Source organism: Balaenoptera acutorostrata, chromosome 8 (genome assembly GCF_949987535.1).
Source record: "Balaenoptera acutorostrata chromosome 8, mBalAcu1.1, whole genome shotgun sequence".
NCBI classification, from domain to species: domain Eukaryota; kingdom Metazoa; phylum Chordata; class Mammalia; order Artiodactyla; family Balaenopteridae; genus Balaenoptera; species Balaenoptera acutorostrata.
The window spans coordinates 35,160,168-35,182,289 of NC_080071.1; the positions used below are offsets into that span (position 1 = coordinate 35,160,168).

The 22,122-nt window shown below is 35.8% G+C and overlaps 1 protein-coding gene across 2 annotated transcripts in view; it reads right to left on the minus strand.

Moving 5' to 3' along the window:
* The window catches only part of GPR155 (G protein-coupled receptor 155), a 42,989-nt gene that overhangs the window by 11,909 nt on the left and 8,958 nt on the right, over nt 1-22,122 (minus strand). For both annotated transcript variants that reach the window (XM_007183299.2, XM_028166770.2), the window contains exons 3-11: nt 17,539-17,938; nt 15,569-15,734; nt 14,513-14,668; nt 13,076-13,159; nt 12,025-12,142; nt 8,655-8,739; nt 8,466-8,556; nt 6,608-6,818; nt 2,508-2,612 (exon numbers count right to left, since the gene is read on the minus strand). In XM_007183299.2, the coding sequence (XP_007183361.2) occupies nt 2,508-2,612; nt 6,608-6,818; nt 8,466-8,556; nt 8,655-8,739; nt 12,025-12,142; nt 13,076-13,159; nt 14,513-14,668; nt 15,569-15,734; nt 17,539-17,938 (1,416 nt within the window). The remainder of the gene's footprint in view (nt 1-2,507; nt 2,613-6,607; nt 6,819-8,465; nt 8,557-8,654; nt 8,740-12,024; nt 12,143-13,075; nt 13,160-14,512; nt 14,669-15,568; nt 15,735-17,538; nt 17,939-22,122) is intronic.

Below are 22,122 nucleotides of genomic sequence, written 5' to 3' on the forward strand. Positions count from 1 at the left end.
CAGTATTTTATTTTAGCTGAAATCCAAGGAAGTCTCCTGCATGTTGTTTTAGGAGAGTTCTACTTGTAGAATGTTTTTATCCAAAAAAAATACAAGTAGTACGCAATAGTTCCCTTCTACATTATTTAACAATGTAACACACACACACACACACACACACACACACACACACTTTTTTAAGGCTAAATTAATAACTCAAGTTTCACCTGTGATAAATCTACACCTTGGTGTAATTTTGTAAAAATGTAAAAATCTACACCTTGGTGTAAATAGGTCACGAATACCCTATTTTGGCTAAGAGCAAAACAAATTTACTACTACCACCTGCCTTTCATTAAAGAGTTTAAAATTTGCCTTAGAAAAGACCTTTAAGGAACCAAATAAAAAATATTATACACTTTGTTCTGTTCGCATATGGAACCAAGTCCAAATCACATGTCTCTTCTCTGGCCTAAAAGAGAAGTGAGGGGCCTTTCACAAGAAACCTTTATTCTCCCACCTCAGCTCCACTATATGTAAGGCATCAAATGCAGGGGAAAACATTTTTACAAAATAGATGCTAGTCTAACATACAGTCTTATTACAAAAAGTCAGAGATTAAAAAACACGACTTTACAGCTCTTACCTTTAAGCGAACAAAAATTTATACTTCCTAAAGCCTCTTCTTAGAAAAGAACATATACAACCATTAAATATGGTCTGGCCTGATAGCTAATGGCGTAGGTGAATGTTCACAATAAAAGTAGGTTAAAAGTAAAAAGTAAAAAGAAAGTAGGCTGCCAAACAGTTTCTGTAGTATGATCCTATTTTATAACAATTATTTGGGTATATCTTGGTATAGAAAAATTCTAGCAGTATATATAATAAACCTGGTCTTAAAACATTATGTAGAAGTATTATAAAAATGGATAAAAATAGATTTTACTATCTTTTATTTGCCTTTTTTACACATTGCGATACTTATTTTGCCTTTGTGGTGTGCCAGTGTTTTGGCGACAAGGAATTAATCACATTGTTAAACTCTAAAAATTCTCATTTGTCCATGGTTTGATTTCCTTTAGACTTTCTTTATTTCAGGCTTAGGAATGGTACTAAATTATGTGGGCAGATGAAGTCCTTATATGATGGCTCTCATTCTATATAATTTTTGTAAAATATGATCAGAAAATCTAAGAAGCCCCTATAATTAAAAAATTTTTTTCAGGAATCAGCATTATTAATGGAGAAATGATAGATAAGCAAATTGTAAGGGGATTTTGGGGGGCAAAAATGTTGTTGAATCAAATCACATGTTGAGTTTGCTAATGGACTTTACTATTAGGTATATTGTATAGGGAAGAAAAAGCAAGGAGCAAACACTTGGGAATTCTGATGTAAAGAAATATCAGCTTTAGAAAAGGGGCACACAAAACTTGAAACACATGTAACTGAATGCCAAGAGGGGTTTCCTATTGAAAGTCAGTGAAGGCTCAACATCTGATGTATTTTTACTTCTTTCTATGGAAATGTGAATTCTACTATTTAAGATTCATTCCTAGCCAGCAGAAAGCAGTCAAGTATAAATCCCGCCTGAATAATAACAACAACTACTGCTGCTGCTGCTATGTTTAATAAGCATTTAGTTTGTATACCACTCACTGTGCTAAGTGATTTGCACACATCATTTCTTATAATCCTCACAACATTTCTTATATAAAAACATAATGCCCTTGACAGCAAAACAGTTGACGTATGCTCCATCATAAAGAGGACTTTTTAGGGTTTCCCTTTCTACTTTGATTAAAAATAAGCATGATCAACTGAAGGTACATTGCAATTTCACATAAATGTATTCAGTTGTCTTAAATAATTTGAAATTCAGACCATAAATGTAATTTAGTCTCTTAGTCTATATGCCAAAAGGTTATTACTTGTAAAGATTTTTCTTATTTTATAAGAAAGGGCATATTTTAAAGCACATGGATTCAAAATGTAATTAAGCACTAACTAATTAGTCCTGGCCCTGGGGGAATGGAGTGGGGGAAAAGTCTCAGCTTCTAAAACAAGAGCCCCAAAAAAATAATGACCCTTAGGGCAAACTTCTTGGAATTATCACTTGGGTTAAATTTATTGGAAAATTTCCATGCGAATTAAAAATCAGTACCCTATCTATGCACAATTATTATACTATTTGTACTTTCTTTGAGAATATTCTCAAACAGTAGCTTCTATAGAAATTCTATATAGAGTTCTTTTAAGGCATAAGAATAAGGAATCTTTTGTTCCTTAGGCCCATCCTCATAGCCCAGGTACACTTACTTTTCTTTCTTTTTTTTTTTTAATATATATTTTTATTATTTTTTTATTGGAGTATAATTGCTTTACAATAATGTGTTAGTCTCTGCTGTACAATGAAGTGAATCAGCTATATGTATATATACATCCCCTCCCTCTTGGACCTCCCTCCCACCCACCCCATCTAGGTGGTCACAGAGCACCGAGCTGAGCTCCCTGCCAGAGGCACTTACTTTCCTCAAACGAGGGAGTCACAGACCCACTGGTGCTTATGTTTGCTACTGGTTCTGTGGATGGGCAGCATAATTCACCGTTTCCCATGCAGCAGGAGCAGCAACCTATATAGACAAAATAACACGTGAGGGGAGAGTCCAACCACAACAGAAATGGACAACGTGAAGAGATGCCAAGTAAAACAAACCAAACCCCCCAAAACAAAAAAAAACCCCAAACTCATTCACACACGCACACAAATTTTCCATACAGCCACATTGTATGGGTATCTATCAAAAAGTATTCAAATGTGCTTATACAGAAGCTAACATTTAAAGAGTGGCAGACAAAGGATCAGCTCCTTTACATAGTGTCTCTTCTTTGTATGAGACAAGGAAAATGTTTTTGGTTGTTTGTTCTCCGGCTGATATCTTTTTTGGACCATCAGGGAATTCCCATAATTAATTAATTTTTTTTTAAGGAAAATGTTTTTATCCATGCTGTTTTATTAGTTTCCACTGTGCTTTGGGAAATAAGAATTTGACCACTTTCCTAAAATACAGCTTGGATTTCACCTTTCCTTGAAAACATGCACTAATGCTCTATTGCTAACTGCAGCTAATTCAAACTCCTTAGCCTGAATTTGAAAGCTCTCTAGGACTCGGCCCCTCTCCCCCTATCCAACCACTCCCACTATTCAACAAAGGCCCTTCCCTTCTTTCAGGACAGTTCTCTAGTTGTCCTCCACAAACTTCATGTTTATTTGAGTCTCCCGGCCTAGTTTGACACAGATTTCATCCAAACCCTCTCCTCCTCTAAGTTTAGCTCAAAACTCACTTCTTTCAAGAACATGTTTCCTACTAGTTTAGAAGATGCAGTAAAAGCAGTTGTATTCTTTTTTTATTTTTAGATATATACTGCTGAAAGTCTCTTGCTGGTTTATAGGTAAACTGGTTTACAGAAGTCATACTGAGACATCTGCTATAGAGCTGTAGTTTTACCTCTATATAGTCAGAGAACTGCATGCAGTGTCCTTTAAAACATTTCTCACATATATGGACACGGTGCTCCTTGACATGGATTATAATAGAATAACTTCAGTGATAAACTGTATTAAAACTTAATGTACTAAAAAGGAATAATTCATAGGCTGAACCTTTCATTGATAATGTGCTTTAATTTTTCAGTAGTGTTCCTAAAAACAAAACAAAAAAAGATTTCAAAGTATAAAAACTACAATCTATAATAAGCTATTACAAATGTCTTTCTAAATTTAAGATAATGATGCCACAGAATAATCGAAAAGAAAATACAGACATCATCTGGCCCTGCCCTATTACCTTCAGAAATTTGAAGGCTTAAATTCACTAAGATAAAATTGTTAAGAAAACAGATATAAAGCCAGGCCATTCCAATGACATATGTATAGGGAACACACACATATGGCAGTTTTTCCCTTCAAATGTAAGAAGGACATGTAAGTGCCCCATTAGCCTTCTCATTTATGTATGTATGTTTGTATGTTGCTCAGTAATACACCATACTTATTTATTACTTTTTTATTTTACCCTTTGACCCCCTTTTGCCCATTTCTCCTACCCTCTACTCCCTGCCTCTGGCAACCACGAATCTTGTTTTCAGAATCTATGAGCTTGTTTTTTTTTTTTTTAAGATTCCACATATAGAGAGATGATATGGCCTTCTCTTTTTATTAACTGAACCTTTGCTCTCATATTAAAATAGGTTAATTTTCCTTTCAATTATAATTCCACACTTAGAGCGTAAGCAAATCATGCGTCTCTGACAAATGTGTAGCGAGGGGCAGAAGGGAGTGAACTATTTTGGATTACTGAGCTCTGGGGAGGCCAGGCTGGACATCTAATGTGTTATGTGTTACTACTACTAGCAAAGCAGAAGAGAGGAGGCTTTCGGGAAGAAAAATAACCAGACAGGTTTAAAAACCTTTTTCCTAGGAACACGGGTGAATAGGCAAATAAACAAGTGCTTTGCCACAGGAGTTTTCAGGGTGGCTTCAGAAAATCGTGGCACGTCTTATCGACCCACGCATCTATCCATTCATTTAACAAATATTACTAAACATGTATAGGAAGCCTGATACCATGCTAGGTGCTGAGGCTATAATGATGGGCAAGTCAGTCACAGCACCTACACTCTAGTGGGTTATACTGAAAATTTAAAAAGCAATTATAAAGCAGTGAGATAGGAGAGGGAAGTATAAACACTGCAGAAGGTTTTCTATTGCGATAAGCCATAGCTGTCTTCTGGCTCGCCATTTATTTATATAAAAGGTGCAAGCTAGTTTTCCTGCTAGAGATGACAATGACAGGATTTAAAGAACATCTATGGTACTGTTTATTTTTCATTTTTAAAGGACGGTAGAGACGTAGCAGCAGAAGTCTCCGGGCTTAAGACACTTAGTTTAGGACTCCCCACACATGTTCACAAGCCTTTGGTGGCCAGTTCTAAAACACTCGCAGGAGAAGAAGATGTAGAGAGTGGTGGTCTTTACGCCCTGTCTGAAAACATAAAGTAGATGGATTTATAGGATAAATGTGAGAGTACACAAAGAAAGCGAGGAAGGAAAGGATGCTGGGCATGATCAGAAAAGTACTCGAGACTTCAGAAAAGTGGCTTTTAAAATCTTAGTGAAAGCATACACATAATCCTTGAACTTCTGTTTTAAAAGGGAAAATAGTCAAGAGGACTCAAAAGAATGAAATTCTGATGATATAATCACAAAGGATCTGACAAAGAAATTAATGAGCACCACCAATAAAATGAACTAAAGGAGGCCTGATTGAAGCAGGGTTAATGTAAATCACTAGTTGGCAAACTACAGTCCTATGTAGTGGGACCCCGCAGTCCTACGTAGTAGGTATTAGCAGCATTAAATATGGAAACCAAGGCACAGAGAACTTGCCTAAGACCAAATAATAGTAAATTGTAGAGTCAGATTTGAACCCAGGCAGACTGGCTCCAGATCCGTGTTTTTAACCCTCGTGCTATCTACTTCCAGTTTGGGATGAAGGACAGGAGAGAGGAAGGAAGGCAATGTAAGACAGTAGGATTTGTGGGATCTTCTTCCTTTTAAGTTAGTTAAAATGCTTTTTAAAATCTCTTTTTAAAAAGAGATTTCTTTTTGCTCTTTCTTTACTTATTGCTATTTACAACTAATAGTTTTAAGATTAGTCATCTCTCTACTCCACACAGTCTCTAAACAAAATAGGTACCATCATTTACACTTCCTAGCACAGTGGTCTATGTCTATGAAATCTCCACACGCACCAATGAATCCAAAATGCATACTCTATTGCTGAGTTCCCTTCACGAATTGAAGCAAACTCGATAACTGTTAACACATTAACAAAGGCACTGGTTAGGGTCATATTTTCACTTATACCAAGGATTGCCGAACATTTTCTATAAAGGGCCAGATAATAAATATTTTAGGCTTTGCAGTCCATTGAATCTCTGTTGAACGACTCAACTCTACCAACATAGCATGAAAGCATCCAAAGGCAATATATAAATAAATGAGCATGGCTATGTTCCAATAACATGTGATGGACACTGAAATTTAAATTTCACATAACTTTCAAGTGTCATAAAATATTTGTCTTTTAAAATTTTTTCTTCAACTCTTTAAAAATGTACAAGCTATTCTTAGCTCTTGAAACATACAAAAACAGATGGCCCACTGTAGTTTGCCAACTCCCAACTTTCACCATTAACCCTGCTTCAATCAAGCCTCTTTAGTTCATTTTATTGATGGTGCTTACCTGATACAATGTTGTTAAATTAACAAACATAGGTGCTTAGTTTCCTAGAAAGAGCCCTCCTTCAGTTGTTACTCTTCTCTAAACTCTCAGGACCAAGGAAGTCTAAGGATTTAACAAAAGATTATCCTCACAAAAGATTTAAAAACAAGAATCTAATAAATGAACTTGCAAGCTCTTTCTATTATTGACTATGCTTCAAATTCCTCATTTCATAAATACCTGTGATATTCAAGATCGTTCAAGGAAGTTTCCTTAAACAAAACATTTAGGATACAGGCTATACAGGCATGTAAGAGTTTCTTTATAATTAAGGATCATACTTGTTTCTGGGATAGAACTTGTAAAAGGTTCAGGTTCATTTATCGGCACTGGACTGTCCTCGAAAGCAGTGCTTCCAGGCTCTGCTGCTTTGTGGTCTTGAGACTGGTCGAAACCTTCATAGCGTCCTGCTTGGGAGGTGCGGTACATACACATGAGTGATACGCTGGCTATCACAATGCTGCAGAACAGGGTGACTGCCGTGATGATCATCTGTCAACATTGCAAAGAGACGTTAGGCCACTTTTCACAATCCCAGCTTGAAATCTTAGTAGACGAGGTTAAGGGCACTTTTTTGGTTGAAAATGCGTTATCTCCATAGCTATAAATGCTCTACAACAGTGGTTCTTAAAAAAGAGGAAGAGTATGGAAGGAATGTAAGTTACTTGAAGAGAAATTAGGGTTTGCTTGTAATCAAATGAGATTTCTAGATGCTTCTTTCACTATGCATCATGTCCTTGGTTTCCTCTACAAGTAATCTAAATGATTACTTATAGACTTTTTCTTTACTTCAAAGATTTTGCTTGCTTTAGTACACAGTTCAAGTGTATTTCAACTAGAAACTTTGTTATGGTGATAATACTAAAAATAAGTAATTATAGCTAATACTTATTGAGTACTAACTATATGCCAGCACTAGTCTAAGTCATTTATATGTATAATCTTATTTATTCTCACAACAATCCAATAAAATTCAAAATTACAAAACAGAAAAAAAGGGTAAGAAATCAAAATCATTTTAAGAAGTTCTTAGAAAACACATCTTTGGGCTTCCCTGGTGGTGCAGTGGTTGAGAATCTGCCTGCCAATGCAGGGGACACGGGTTCGAGCCCTGGTCTGGGGAAGATCCCACATGCCGCGGAGCGACTAGGCCTGTGAGCCACAATTGCTGAGCCTGCGCGTCTGGAGCCTGTGCTCCGCAACAAGAGAGGCCGCGATAGTGAAAGGTCCGCGCACCGCGATGAAGAGTGGCCCCCACTTGCCGCAACTAGAGAAAGCCCTCACATAGAAACGAAGACCCAACACAGCCATAAATAAATAAATAAATAAATAAATAAAATAAAATAAAAAAGTCACAGACCTAAGTGGTATGTAGATTTAAAAAACAAACAAAAAAAAACCACATCTTTGGGAGGGGCAAGGAAGGGATATGGAATTAAGAGATACAAACTACTGCATATAAATAGATAAGCAACAAGGGTATATTGTACAGCACAGGGAAATAGAGCCATTATTTTGTAATAACTTTAAATGGAGTATAATCTATAAAAATATTGAATCACTATGTTATACACTTGAAACTAATGTAATATTGTAGATCAAACTATACTTCAATTAGAAAAAAACAAAAACCACACAAATCCTTGGGAAATTCTGATTCAGCAGGTCCCAGAAGCCTCCTACTCAATAGCTTTTCAAGCACACTTTTTCCCCAAATACTTTTTGTTCTGAAATTTATATGTATGATACAATTGAAAATCAAGAACTTGGCTTTTATTATTACTGCTAACTTATTAAATGGCTTTAAATTAATCACCCTTTCCTCCAATAAAGGAAACATAATTCATAAGTATGCTTAAGAAGACCCAGTAAGTTTCAAATATTTGGAAATCCTCAGCGACAAACAGACTTAAACATGTGAAATCTTTTTTTTCAATTTCATTTTCCTTTTTATAGACATGTAAAATCTTTACTGCATTTTGAGGTGTGAGTTAACAAAGTGACATAGGATCATCAGTGTGATAGGCAATAAACTGGAATAGACTTTCAAAATTAATTTTAATTTAAATATAGCAAAACACATTAAGAAGCTAAAAAGAGACGTTCTCAAGAACAGAACTGTCAATAAACTCTTCTCACCTGCTCTTTTCCATAAAAGAAGGCTGAGTCAATGCTTTCTCCATTATGTTTTCCAGTTATCAAAAGAACACCAACAAGGAGAGCAGGAATCCTGTAATAACAAGAGTTTAGAGGGAGAGAAAAAAAGAGAGGATGAATAGTAACTGTGTATGTGGGAACATGTAAGCAAACAGAAAACTACCAACTTACCCCCAGCCAGATATTATGATGATTCCAACAGGAATTTGTACCCTTTCTCTCTTTTTCAAAAGAAGCAAAGAAATTGCTAGAAGGCCTAAGAATAAAAAATAGAGATTGAAAGATAGGTGATTACTCTTGATGTTGATCAGACTTCATGGAACTTTAACCAAGCTTATTTCAATAGTAGTCTGTAGTTCTTGCCCTAGAATTCACTCCTTCTAAATAAATGCTTTTCCCAATATTTTGAAGCAAGTTTTCTTAATTCAGAATCATTCATGTTTTCCCTACTACATTGTTTCTTTACTGAAATCTTCTTGTTTTATACATGAGGATTTTTTTTCAAAAAGCCCAAATCATTTTGTTCTTTTGACTGATGTGTTTGGAATCGAAGTATATTTGGGAAAAAAAATTTTTTAACTGGATACAGAACAATTCTAAAAATAAAAACACCCCCACTTCGCTGGTGCTAAGAAAGTACAGGCAATTCTTATACAGGTTTTGTTTTGGGAAAATTCACCAAGTCTAAATGATGGACCTTAATATGAATATAATATAAAGTTAATACAAAAACATATGTTTTAAACATTTAAACAAATGTTTTAAAACAAATATTTCAAGAGCTTCCCTTATATCTTATACACAATTATTTATAGAAGTAACATCTTATTTAATAAATTCTACATAGCTATAGAAGCTTAGAACTTTAGGGTTGGAAGGGACCACTGTTTTAAATTAATGCCTTCATTTTATAGGTATGTAAACAGGGTTTGCCCAAGCCACACAGCCAGCAGAGGGCAGAGCAAGACTAGAAACCCAGCCTTCTGCCAGAAGGTTAAGTCCTTCAACTCTGTCAATGTTTCTAAAACTCAGATCTGTGGACCCATAGGGATCTGGAAATTTCTGTGAGAAATGTTAAGTCTTTTTGGTTTATTTGCAATGATAATCATCTGGATGACCATCTTACAACCAAAGTACAGTCTCGTTATTTCAGGGCTTACATCTGGTTTTATCTGAAGTTTGAGCCAAGTGAAGGTCAAATAATATCACAACACATAGTCCAAATGAACATTCTGTGGTAGTTTGAAGAGAGAAAAGCAGTGAGATAACCAGGTCATAAACCCACACATCAAAGTAAAGCCAGGCCAAACCAAAACAACCCTACCCAGAGAAGTGAGTTCCATTTTACATTTCAAGCTGTGATTCAGATTAGCAAAATAAGATCCTTTGTCATGTCAATTAATGTTGCTAATTAGAGTTACTGAGTTTGTAGTTTTGTTTAAGTCTAATCTGTGAATTTGCTTTGGTTTTAAAATTGTATATTAGCTGTATATAAGGATTTCATACCTAGATTTAAGATTATACAGATTAAGTAACACTGTGCTAGAAATAGTACAAGTCAACACTGAGACCCTTGAGAATTGTTCTTCTTTATAGAGGACCCACACAGTACTCAAGTTCAAGAGATACTGTAATACCAATGCTCTTCCCAATGCATTTGCACACTCTATTGTTTGAGGTTTTTAAAGTGCCAGAGAAGCAAGTAACCAATCACAAAAGAGTGACAACTGTGTTATAGTAGTGAGGGCACTCTTTAAAATTCCAATGTTTATCATTTCATTCCTGCCTTGTGAAAATATTGACATATGAAGAACAGGCTTAGTCTAGGCCTGGATGTCTCACTGATGAAGCTGTGAGAGTTCTTGCCTGAATCAGTTAAACTCTTTGGGCCTTATCTTCCTCCATTTGCAAAATGAAAGATTTAAACTAGACCAGTGTTTCCAAAAGTGTGGTGACTGTAGGTGGCACAGGGGGGAACATTTTTTGACTAATTATGTGTTTATTTTAACATGTGCTTGAAAAATTTTTAACTAACACATGAAACCTGGGAAAATACTGCGATAAGGCTAAATTTATTAAAGTAAAAAAAGTGAGTTAATTTTAAGGTGGAAAGAAAGAACAAGTGGTAGGCAGATATGGCAAAATTCATGAGGATGGTTTGCAAATGAGTAAAATTGAAAATGGCTGAACAGGATGACTTAAAATGACCTTTTAGGTCTAAAATTCTGTTATATCATAATAATCTCAAGGTTATTCTTCATCGACGTCAGGGAATTCAGAACAGTTTCTTTGGAGAGATTTTGGTATGCATGCTTGAAGAGGATATCAGAGAAACTTGGGGCTTTTTGACAGATTGATCTATATACTGCTCTCTTATTCTCACTATAAATTTAACCTTAATAAACCTAAGTATTAGAGATCAAGTTGGTTCATCTGTATTTAGAAATGAAGTATTCAGGCTCTTTTAACTTGACAGCTCGTGAAAATTCTTATGCCATGGAAGGTGTACTTGCCTTTAAAAAGCACACACCTTCTCCTGTTTGCACTGAATTCATTTTGTAATTCCTCACCACATTGTTGCTTCACTTCAAAAGGCTGTTGACTGAGATGGGTCCTGCTTTGATCCTGAAGGCATGAAATCAAAGGCCTGTCCCCCCCGCCCCGCCCCCAGCCACTTCCCGACACCTGCCTCCTAACAGGGGCTATAACTAGTGCTACAATTCTACAGTTTCCTTTTATGCGCCATTTTATAGGTTTGCATTTGTGGTATGAATACAAATCAGCCAGACTGAATGTTTCACAAACATACCAGAATGTACACACCCAAATAAATGTTATACTTCAAAAGAGCAATGTGCTAAAACATTTTGAATATCCTTTATGGGGCCAGTTGAAACGAAAAATAGTTTTTCTTACTGGGTATTCTTCTCTTTCCATTCCCTTTTGTTCACTTGTTTTTCTTGTTCTCATATTACTGCTCTTCCCTCTATTTAATAATATAGTTACATTTGTTGAGTGCCTACCAGGTACCAGGCATAAACATCCATATTTCATTTAATTCTCAAAATAACTCTTTAAGGTGTGATAATCCAGTCTTACAGATAAGGAAACTGAGACCGCAAAAGTTAAGTCATTTGCTTAAGGCAGAGCCAGAATTTTTCATTCAGTTCAGTTGGATTCTAATAGTGAGCTCTGTGACACACCTCACATGCCTCATCCCTCTCCGCCCATTCTTTCCTTTCCCAACCTGCTTCTAGTGCCTTTCCCCCTTGATGGCTCCAAAGGGGAGCTGTGCTGACTGTGGCCTAGAACCCAAGACCCTGAAGAAAAAGGACATGTGACTGGAAACCACCTGAGCCCAGGCAGAAACAGTGATTAGGGAAGAGAAGTCAGCTTTGCAGACTGCCTATGTTAGTGGGTGTAACTGCCCAAGTGAATGCCCTAATCCTGTACTACTAGACTTCAACTAGATCACTAGAAACTGGGGCCTCAAGTGATGGAGGAGAGGGGGACCTAAATTTCTCTTCATGATCCAACTTACCTGTCCACAGGTAGGTGCTGTAGAGGGAGCTGTACAATAAAACAAACACCAGAATTTGTCCAACAAAATTTTTTTCTTTAACAAAATTCCATATCATCATTCCAGCGCAGACAATAGACTGAAGAAAAAATTATAAAAAAACAAAGTCAGTCATACTCATATGACTCATATTCATGTGTTTTATTCACAGCAACTATAATTATTCATTTAAAATTATTGCTGAGTAATTAACTATTGCATTCTAGTTATACTAAAACTTCAAGTTTTATGATTAAAAAACTTTTTATACAGAGCCTTTATCAAGGCTTTCTATTTAATTGAAATAGATAATGACAACATTCTAAATACTAACCATATATTTAGAAAAGGTTTACATAGAAAATGTAAACTTCTTTCCTTTATGATTTGAGACATGCAAAGATTTAACTAGAAAAGTAAGATTATGAGAGTTTAATTTGTAATGATTCAATTATTTCTATTAAAAAATGCAAAATTATCACTAAATGTCATTACACTTGTCTTTCTGTATCTATGGAGGATTGGTTCTAGGACGCCTCCTCGCCCCCCCAACAGATACCAAAATCCAAGGATGCTCGAGTTCCTTATATAAAATTCTGTAGTATTTGCCTACAACCTATGCATATATTCCTGTATACTGTAAATCATCTCCAGATTACTTATAATACCAAATACACTGTTAATGCTATGTAAATAGTTGTTGGCATATGGCAAATTCAAGTTTTGCTTTTTGGAACTTTCTGGAATTTTTTTTCTGAATATTTTCAATCCATGTTTGGTTGAATCTGAGGATATGGAACCCATGGATCTGGAGGGCCAACTGTATTAGCCTCAACTTTGTACAGTTCAAGACACACTGCAGTATTTAATAAATTAGGCATAAATTAGTTGTAATCAAATTGTAATTGATTGTATTTGGTAAAAAAATACTTTTGACTTTATACCTGGAAAAACCCAACAAAGCGATTTTTTCCACTATAGTAATATAATCAATGAGAAAAACACAGCTTTAATTATCTGTAGGTTTACTAACCTGAGCGATGAGTAAATTCGTTGTAAGCATATGAGGAAGCTGTTTATACTTCTTGCTCAAAAGAAGAATAGCCAAAGACCAGATCTTAAACACAGAGGTTCAAAGGTTACTCAGGTTTCTTAATCTTTATAATCACTTATTAATTACTAACTTTTATTTTATAATTACTTTACTAATTACTTATTAGCCTCTTTAAAGAATTCTCTTATCCTGGTTCAAAAAGGAATTGCAATATTTTATTTACTTTAACTTGTGTAGCTCCCAAAAGGGCATTAAGGTAAACTAATATCCAAAGTAAAATAGAAAGCATGGAGAGATCCTATGGTAAATTAACTCCCAAAATGACAGTCTTTAAGAACTATTCCTTGAACAGGGAGGGCCACTTTCCAACTATCCCTACCTTTGGTGGCTGGGGTGGGACACAGGCTCACAGCCAACTCTTCAGAAAAGGAGCTTTAGTGGGAGATGCAGTTATACTGCCCTATCTTGTATTTTCCCTTTTTGATTCCACCACATTGGCTCGTGAGGTATCTAAATTCCAGGCTGTCTTACTTCAAACAACACATGTCATCCACCTTAAGATTAATTTTCCTGCATTCTTTATATTTAAAAGGATACACAGTAGTCAGCTACGTATGCTGGTTTGATTTCCTTCTTTCTTCTCACCTCATTGTCAATCAAAATTTATATTGTCTCTCCCCCTACGAAACTGCCCTCTTATCAACGGGCATCATTTTTAAGAAAATGTAACAGAAGCAAAATTTCTTAAAAATTACATTAATCACACATTTATTTGTTGCCAGTATACATATTCATCCTTATCTCCTTTCCTTTAACAGCAAAAGTTGTCTTTTTATTTTCAGCCAGAATACTGTTTGAATTCAACAGGCAACTCAATCTACAAGATACTCTAGTTGCCAAGTGTATAAGTATTTAATTTGAGCTAGATATATCCAAAAGTTTCATTAACATTAAATGGGTATTTGGTCTTAATCCCAAAGATCCCTTCCAACTACATGATTCTACAATAGCTAGTATTTATATAGCAATTCACCATTTTCAGAATGCCTCTTACATATATTGTCTCATGTAATCCTTAAACCATGGAAATAGGTAAAATTATTATCTGTATTTTATAGTTGAGAAAATTGAAGCTTAGAGAGGCTTAGGTAACTCCACAGAGAAATAACAGCTAGTTTGTCATAGGGCCAGGAGTCAAATCCAGGTCTGACTAAATCTCACGCCTTGTCTGTTATACAACTCTAACTCCCAACTGGAAAGACAAAACTCAGAAGGCTGATACTATATTTTATGGGTAGGCTTCAGCTTTCTGTATTGCATAAGAAATTAGATTTTTACTCCCTAACTTTCTGTTACCAAGCTATTCTCAAATTCATTCTGTGATTCTCATTCATTTTTACACTGAAACATACTTACCAAGGAGACCAGACTGATAATACTTATATCAAAACTAACATTCTGGATGGCATATGCCAATGGCTTCGGGTCCATGGTGGGAAAAGTCAGTAACCAGGCAGAGACGTACATGATTGGTGCAGACACAAATGTGCTTATTACCATTCCTGAGGTTATCTGCAAAAAATGAAGTCAAATTGAGGAAGAGTCACAGACTCACTTAAACAATTCCCATGAACTTTAGCCACAGCGCACTAAGGCATTCTAAAATAAAAGCAGGAGTCAGTAAAGAGACATCACAGAATCCAGCATGTTATCTAATATCATATTCCCCTTTTCTTAGAGTTCTTAAAAGAAAACACAGTTAAGTTCCCTTGGCTTCTCTTCCAGTCTATGCTCAATTTATATTTGCATATAACAGTGCTAGAAATCCCACATCTGATGTTTATCTCCTAGATTCTAGAAAGAAACCATATTAATGATCTACTTAAACTGATGACCAGTTTCCTTCCATACTATTTCATAAAATATAGGGCAATAAAAGCAATTTCAAAATGAGAAAAAATTACCATGCAAACATTCTACCGATTAAATAATGGAACTAACCTTTGGTCAACAATTTAGTTCCTTCATGTTATATTTCAAAACCATCTGCTCTAATGCTGTAGATAACATATATAGTATGCTTAGACACTAACTGATGTTAACTGATTTAGCTATATATTGCAGTTGATTATGTGGTATTTTGCATCTGGTGGTTGGATTATCAATGAATAAAACAGATTTTTTCCCCTCAAATTTCAAAAGTTACCCTTCTGTAAATAACCTTTAGGCTTAACTAAAATTACAGCATTAAAATACTTGAAACCAAAAAAGACTAATGAAAAAAGTCATGGCTGAATAAAGACCCCAGATTAAATAACTCTCTTGTTACATGATGTTACATAATGTCTCTTTATTTATAATGAGGCAATTTACAGATATCAAATTCTCATAAAAGAATGTAGATCTCTGTGTTTTAAAAATTCATTTTTCTACTAATCAAACAATCAAACTTAGAAAGTAATATATACATACAATCTCTACTTCCATGTTGAACTGTGTTGCAAAGATAGCCACTCCTGGTGCTACAGGAAAGACACCATACAAAAATGCATAATTCGATACACTTGTATGGTTCACTACACTGTTGCCCTTGTCCAGGAGTTCCACCATTTCTCGGCACAGAAGTGGCAGCACCAGGCTGAAGAAACAAGAAAGGCATCATTTGCTTGGTATCAAAGTATGCTGGTCCCCAAATAGTAAATTGCTCTAGTGAACTTGGCATTAGGTTATTCTTCTCCTGCCCAGAAGGTATCATTTTATTGAAAGAATAAAAAATTCAACTTGGAGCTACTTAAAGTAAAACAATATTCTAGAAATACTGCAAACATCAGGAATTAGGAGGAAAAAAACTAATTTTTTGGTTCTATGAATAATTTTCTTGCAAAAAAATCTGTAAAAGTTGCAATTATAACTGCTGTTTCTTGCTTTCCCTATTAGTTCATTGAAATGTTAAAAGAAAAAAAGACTGACAACCTGAGTAAACTTTTTCAAGAAAATTACTAAACTCATTCTTGGAAAAAAAAAAAAAAAGTGGACCTTTATTATGATTAGAGGTTTAAATGGTTCAGGTAATGATAACAATGCTACTCAGTTAGATTTCAAAAACCAGTAGAGAAACGGGTATTTTACAATTAGCTCTTTATCTTAATAAAGAAAAAAGGTTTAGCAAAGGGAACTGAAATATCTGAGGTAGAGCAAAAAACTAATGAAATCCAGATCTGGTGAAGAGTTAATTATTAAACAAATCCTCCAGGATTCCATAGAAAGACCATATCAACAGTAGCAAGTTAATGGAGCTTTCCTTTAGAAAGAACAAAACCAAGGTTAATATTGTCACAGCAGCACCTACGGAGATGCTCTCAGATGGAGTAAAGAACTACTCTTATGTGTTTTTTTTTTAATTAAAAGAAGAAGAAGAAGAAATTATATAATAGGGATCAAAGAACCAGAAAAAAGATTTTAAAAATGAGAATATTTAAATACTTATAAGTAACGGTTGGTATTACTATTATTGTTAGAACCATATTCATTGCTGTGAAAAACTAAATAAGGGACTTCCCTGGTGGTCCAGTGGTTAAGACTCCACGCTTCCACTGCAGGGGGCGTGGGTTCAATCCCTGGTCGGGGAACTAAGATTCTGCATGCCATGCAGTGCAGCCAAAAATTAAACAAAAAAACTAAATAATACTTTATTTCCAAGAGCATAACACCACTATAAATAATCTTCAGAATTTATATTCATTTTCATTATTTTGAAAATATAGATACTATTTCATATTGCACTGGTCTCATGAATTTAATTGTCTATACAAGAGCTAAATTCAATAGTTAAATATGCCCCAAGTGCCTTGGGATAATCTTGTAGTAAAATTATGTCACCTTTACCAGGAAGTATAACTCCATGGCTAAAGAGCTAAGGAGGCTGAAGGAACTATCAACTAAGGAGCCAAGAACTTTTCATTTACAGGCTAGGATCAGATGATTAATAATAATCATTCCTATTGACTTACCTATATTCAGCCACCTTCAGAATTTTAGAATATTTCCCTCAAATTCATGAAATAGAAGTTTATATTCAAAATTATTGTTTTCATCATGGCCAATAGGATTTTAATAAATTTAGAAAACTCAGAAATCCTGCAAAATTCCTTTAAAAATATGATTAAACTAGGACACTGGAAGATATTAAGTAAAATTATATAAAAGCTGAAGGGAAACCAATAGTCTTTATCCTCTGACAGTAAAATGGAAAGCGTAACCTACACGGAAATGACTTTCCACCATATACCAACATCACATTTTCCTTTAAATTGTAACTACTCAATTAGGAGGGATTACTACTATCAAACTATTTAATGGAGAAAACAGAGACATATCCCAACGAACGGGCTAAATAAGGCTTTCACAAAGTACAATCCCCAAGTTAAATAAGTGAAACTTACAGTTTAGCTGTGATGAGAAGAATAAGTACAACAAATGCTGACTTCTTCAGTTTCTTTATTTTTCCTACCATTGTAAGACCAAGATAAAATAGAGCTGATCCAGAAAAAGAATTTGCAAGTCCATCAAGAAAATTTTCCATATATACGGGCACCTTTTGATCAAGAATAAAATTGAAAGCAATGCCAATGAAAACCATAAATACTATTGGGTTCTGTAACACACGCAGAAGTCCAAGTCCCACAATTTTCACTTTGTTTTGAGAGGCATTTTGAGTGTCTTTCCATCTCTGGATTTCACAGAAGATAAACCCTATAGGGTTTAACATCATAAGAGATATTGGCGCCACTAAGTAAATGTACTGGAGATACTCTGGGTATGTCGTTTGATATAAAGCTTCAACTGCAAAATACAAATTAAAATTGATTTTTAAATGGTTACCACAGAAATATATTAATAAATTATGAATATAATGTTTTCCATGCTTAATTATAACATATTGTAAATTAACCTAAATAGTGTAGAATGACCTCATTACCCTAGTTTTGGAAAAGTATGTTTTAGTAATAAAGCTGAAAAGGAAAAAAACCCACTATATTAAATGACATTTAGCTTATAAAATGATAATCAACTTTTAAAAAGTACTTTTAGTAAAACCCACTAATTGTTACTATATAGAGGCTAAGACTAGTCTCAATAAAGGGGCAGAATTGTAGAATTCTTTTTTTTATAAAGGTACATTTATTCTCCAGTCTTTTTCTTTCTTTTTTTAAAAATTTATTTATTTATTTATTTATTTATTTATTTATTTATGGCTGTGTTGGGTCTTTGTTTCTGTGTGAGGGCTTTCTCCAGCTGTGGCAAGCGGGGGCCACTCTTCATCGCGCTGCGCGGGCCTCTCGCTATCGCGGCCTCTCTTTTTGCGGAGCACAGGCTCCAGACGCGCAGGCTCAGTAATTGTGGCTCACGGGCCCAGCTGCTCCATGGCATGTGGGATCCTCCCACACCAGGGCTCGAACCCGTGACCCCACACCAGGGCTCGAACCCGTGACCCCTGCATTGGCAGGCAGATTCTTAACCACTGCGCCACCAGGGAAGCCCTAGAATTCTTAAAACAATTCAAAGTAAAAATCTACTAACAAAATGTTTAAGTAGTCATAGCAACAAGGTGGTTGTTGGTTCTCTTGAGAGGGAAGTTTCATTGGAGTGGTGAGGCAGAAATCAGAGCACAGAGAACGCAGGAGAGAGGAGGAGATAACAGACTAAAAAATGAGCACTGAGGGACTTCCCTGCTGGCATAGTGGTTGAGAATCTGCCACAGATCCCGGGAAGATCCCACATGCCGCGGAGCAACTAAGCCCATGCGCCACAACTACTGAGCCTGCGCTCTAGAGACCGTGAGCCACAACTGCCGAGCCCGTGTGCCACAACTACTGAAGCCCGTGCACCTAGAGCCCGTGCTCCACAAGATAGGCCACTGCAATAAGAAGCCCGTGCATCGCAACGAAGAGGAGACCCCGCTTGCAGCAACTGGAGAAAGCCCGCGTGCAGCAACGAAGACCCAACGCAGACAAAAATAAGTAAAATTAAATAAATACATTTACTTTTAAAATGTTTTTTAAAAATATGAGCACTGAGGCAATGGAGTCCAAGCTATATAGGAAAAGAAGTGAAGATGGGAGATGGCTAACAGATAGATAGCAGAGCGGTTAGAGACTGGAGGTCCCTGGGAAGTTCAAGAAGTAGGTGTAGCTGGAAGTTTAGGAGTTCACAGTAAGTCAGATAGTGAGCTATTGGATTTAATATTTCCCAGATGACTGGGTCCAGGATGTGGCCATGGGAGTTGGTGGCGGAAGTGGAGTACAGGAAAACATCATTGGAGGTGAGGAGGTCAAGGAACTGAGAGAGCAGAGAATTTGGTGGGTAGTTCACATGGATGCTAAAGTTAAACAAGATAACAAGCAAAACTTGGGAGTAGAGAAGATGACAGTGGGCCAGATATTAGTCTTCAATGAATGAGGAGGAATGACGAGAGTGAGGTCAGCAGATGGCAGCAACAAGGATGAGCAGTTTAGCCAGGCAGCAGGAACCTCAAAGAAGCAGTTTTTACAGAAGAGAGAGAATAACGGCCTAGCAGTGGTACACAGTGGCTATGAGGATGCCAATCCTGCCTACCCACTGCTCACATGGTATGCAGGCGATGAGAAAATGAGCAGCCTCCATTCGGGAGGAATGAATGCCTTCAGGAAGGAAGACCAGTGAAGATGCTGAAGAATTGGAGATGGAAAGGTGGATCTAAGAAATGTTTGGGAGGGGAATACGGTAAAGTCATGTCAATGCACATTTAATGCAAATTCAACTACACTTTCTTAGGAAAACAAAGGCTTCATTTTTCGTTTTCATAAAACATGTTCCCAAGTGCAAACTAATTACTTGTTCATTGAAGAAGAGCAACGCTTGCAAAAGAATCTGGCCATTAGACTTATGAGAAATGGTACAATATACACAAAGTACGTGTGCTGCATCTTGTGGGTGATTTGAGGGATTTTTCAAAGGTTCAGCTGTATATGATGACCTAACCATTGCATGAGATGAGGCTCCTTGGAAGGAGATGGGTTGGATCAGACTTCTAGCAGTTTCTTGGTTCATGTGAGGGTTGGTGGCCTGGTCTTGGCTTGATCAGGTTAACTTAGAGCCTTGCAGCATCAAATTGGTCTCAAGGCACATTTTTGGCAATGAATTCTGAAATTATTCAACCTAATATATGCAAAGCCTGATTCATAAATGATTTCAAGTTGAGAAAGACAGATAAAATAAGAACAGCCACAATCACTCACAATCACTTGCTTCACAAGAGAGGCAATCATGTGAAAAAATGTAAAAGATTAGGTTTCTCAATTTACATTAAGATAAAGTGACACAGGTAGGAAAATATATTTGTTTGCTTACTCAGGATACATAAGTTCAGTTAATGTCAAGCACATGTCCCGTTAGTTATGTAACTAGATTATATAACCTTTAGAATACCTTGTTCTCATTAGCTAAAAGCTACTTTTTATAAGATTCAACTCCCTTTTTTTCAACTCAGCACATACAGAGGTCTCTAATATCTTTGAAATGTTAAACAAAATATATTTGATTACATAAAATTTCACAAATTCTTTCCACTGACTTCCAAATTAGATATATAGCTCTGTAACTCAGTGGTTCTCTTTCATGTTTCATAAGGTTTCATCCTTTAAGTAAAACAAAATAAAGCAGCACTTTTGATAACTATTTCTAGTTAGCTATACTTCTTCTGACTAGATATTTTAGCTCAAAGAGAAAGGTGTCTATACCCACCCCTCAATTTTTAAAATAGAGAGTATATTTTAGAAAAGCCTTGTGTTTTCAATATGAGCCTAAGAATTTTCCCAAGTAGCCAAAATAAAATGCATAAGGTATTTCCTTTGACAACTTACAGCACACAAACCTTCTTAAGTTAATGCCTTTTTACCAGAAATGTACTTTCCTGGTACAGTAGCACTAAATCACCATTACATAATGGACTTCAGGTTGTTTTAAATGCTCAATGCAAATTTGAACAAAAGTCTATATTTAGGCCTAGCCAATCACCAAGTCCTTTCTTCTTTTGCATGATCTTTTGTATTTGATTCCTACTTGGAATCTTGATTCCTGCTACTCCCACTAGTCAAAAATCTCAAAAGTGGGTTTCCTACTCTGTTTACCAACGTATATTCTTCTGGTTTTTCTTGACCATCCCCTTTATCCATTTTACTTGCTACCAACAATATCACCTAAATCTTAGCTTTCAAAAATTAAGATTTTCCCACAGCTCTCCCTGCCCACAAGACCACATATAAAATCTTTCTTTTGACATTCACAATGTAGTCTCCACAATTTGTTCCTTATTTATCCAGCTCACCTCTCACTATACCTTAGTGCAAAGCCTCTATCAGCCAGTTTATATCACTGTAACGCTGGATAAACACCAGGTTCATAATTTCTAGTTCTACATGCCGGTTATCATTCCCCAACTTCATCATCCCCCAACTTCTTGAAACCTCTCCTTTCTTATCCAAATCTTGCCTACTATTTAAGGCCTGTCTCAGGTACCACTTCTTCCACCACGTCTTCAGTCTACATCATGGATCTCTCCTTCCCTGGATGGCTCTGGTACTTTGTTTCATATCAGTGCCATCTCAACAAATTCTAAGTTCCTTTAAGGTATCATTTTATAACCCCCAGTCCCAGCTGAGTGCTAAGCAAAATCTGAAAATACTTGCTGAATGGAATTAACACATCAATGAATGTCAAAGGTTTCAGACAGACTAAAAATGTGTTTTGTAACATAGCAATTTATAACTAATTGTTATCCATGAACCCATTTCTTTTTATATCCAATTTTTTTTCTTTTTTCATCTTCTGAATATTTATAAAGCAGACTACTATTGGGGTATTTTAAGTCAGTTGAACAGGTATACAAAGGCAAAAGAAGTATAGTCTAGTGGGAAAGCAAAAAATTGGGAATAAATACTTGTTTAATTACTAGAATAGGGTTCAGTATGGGAATTTCAGTTCATTCT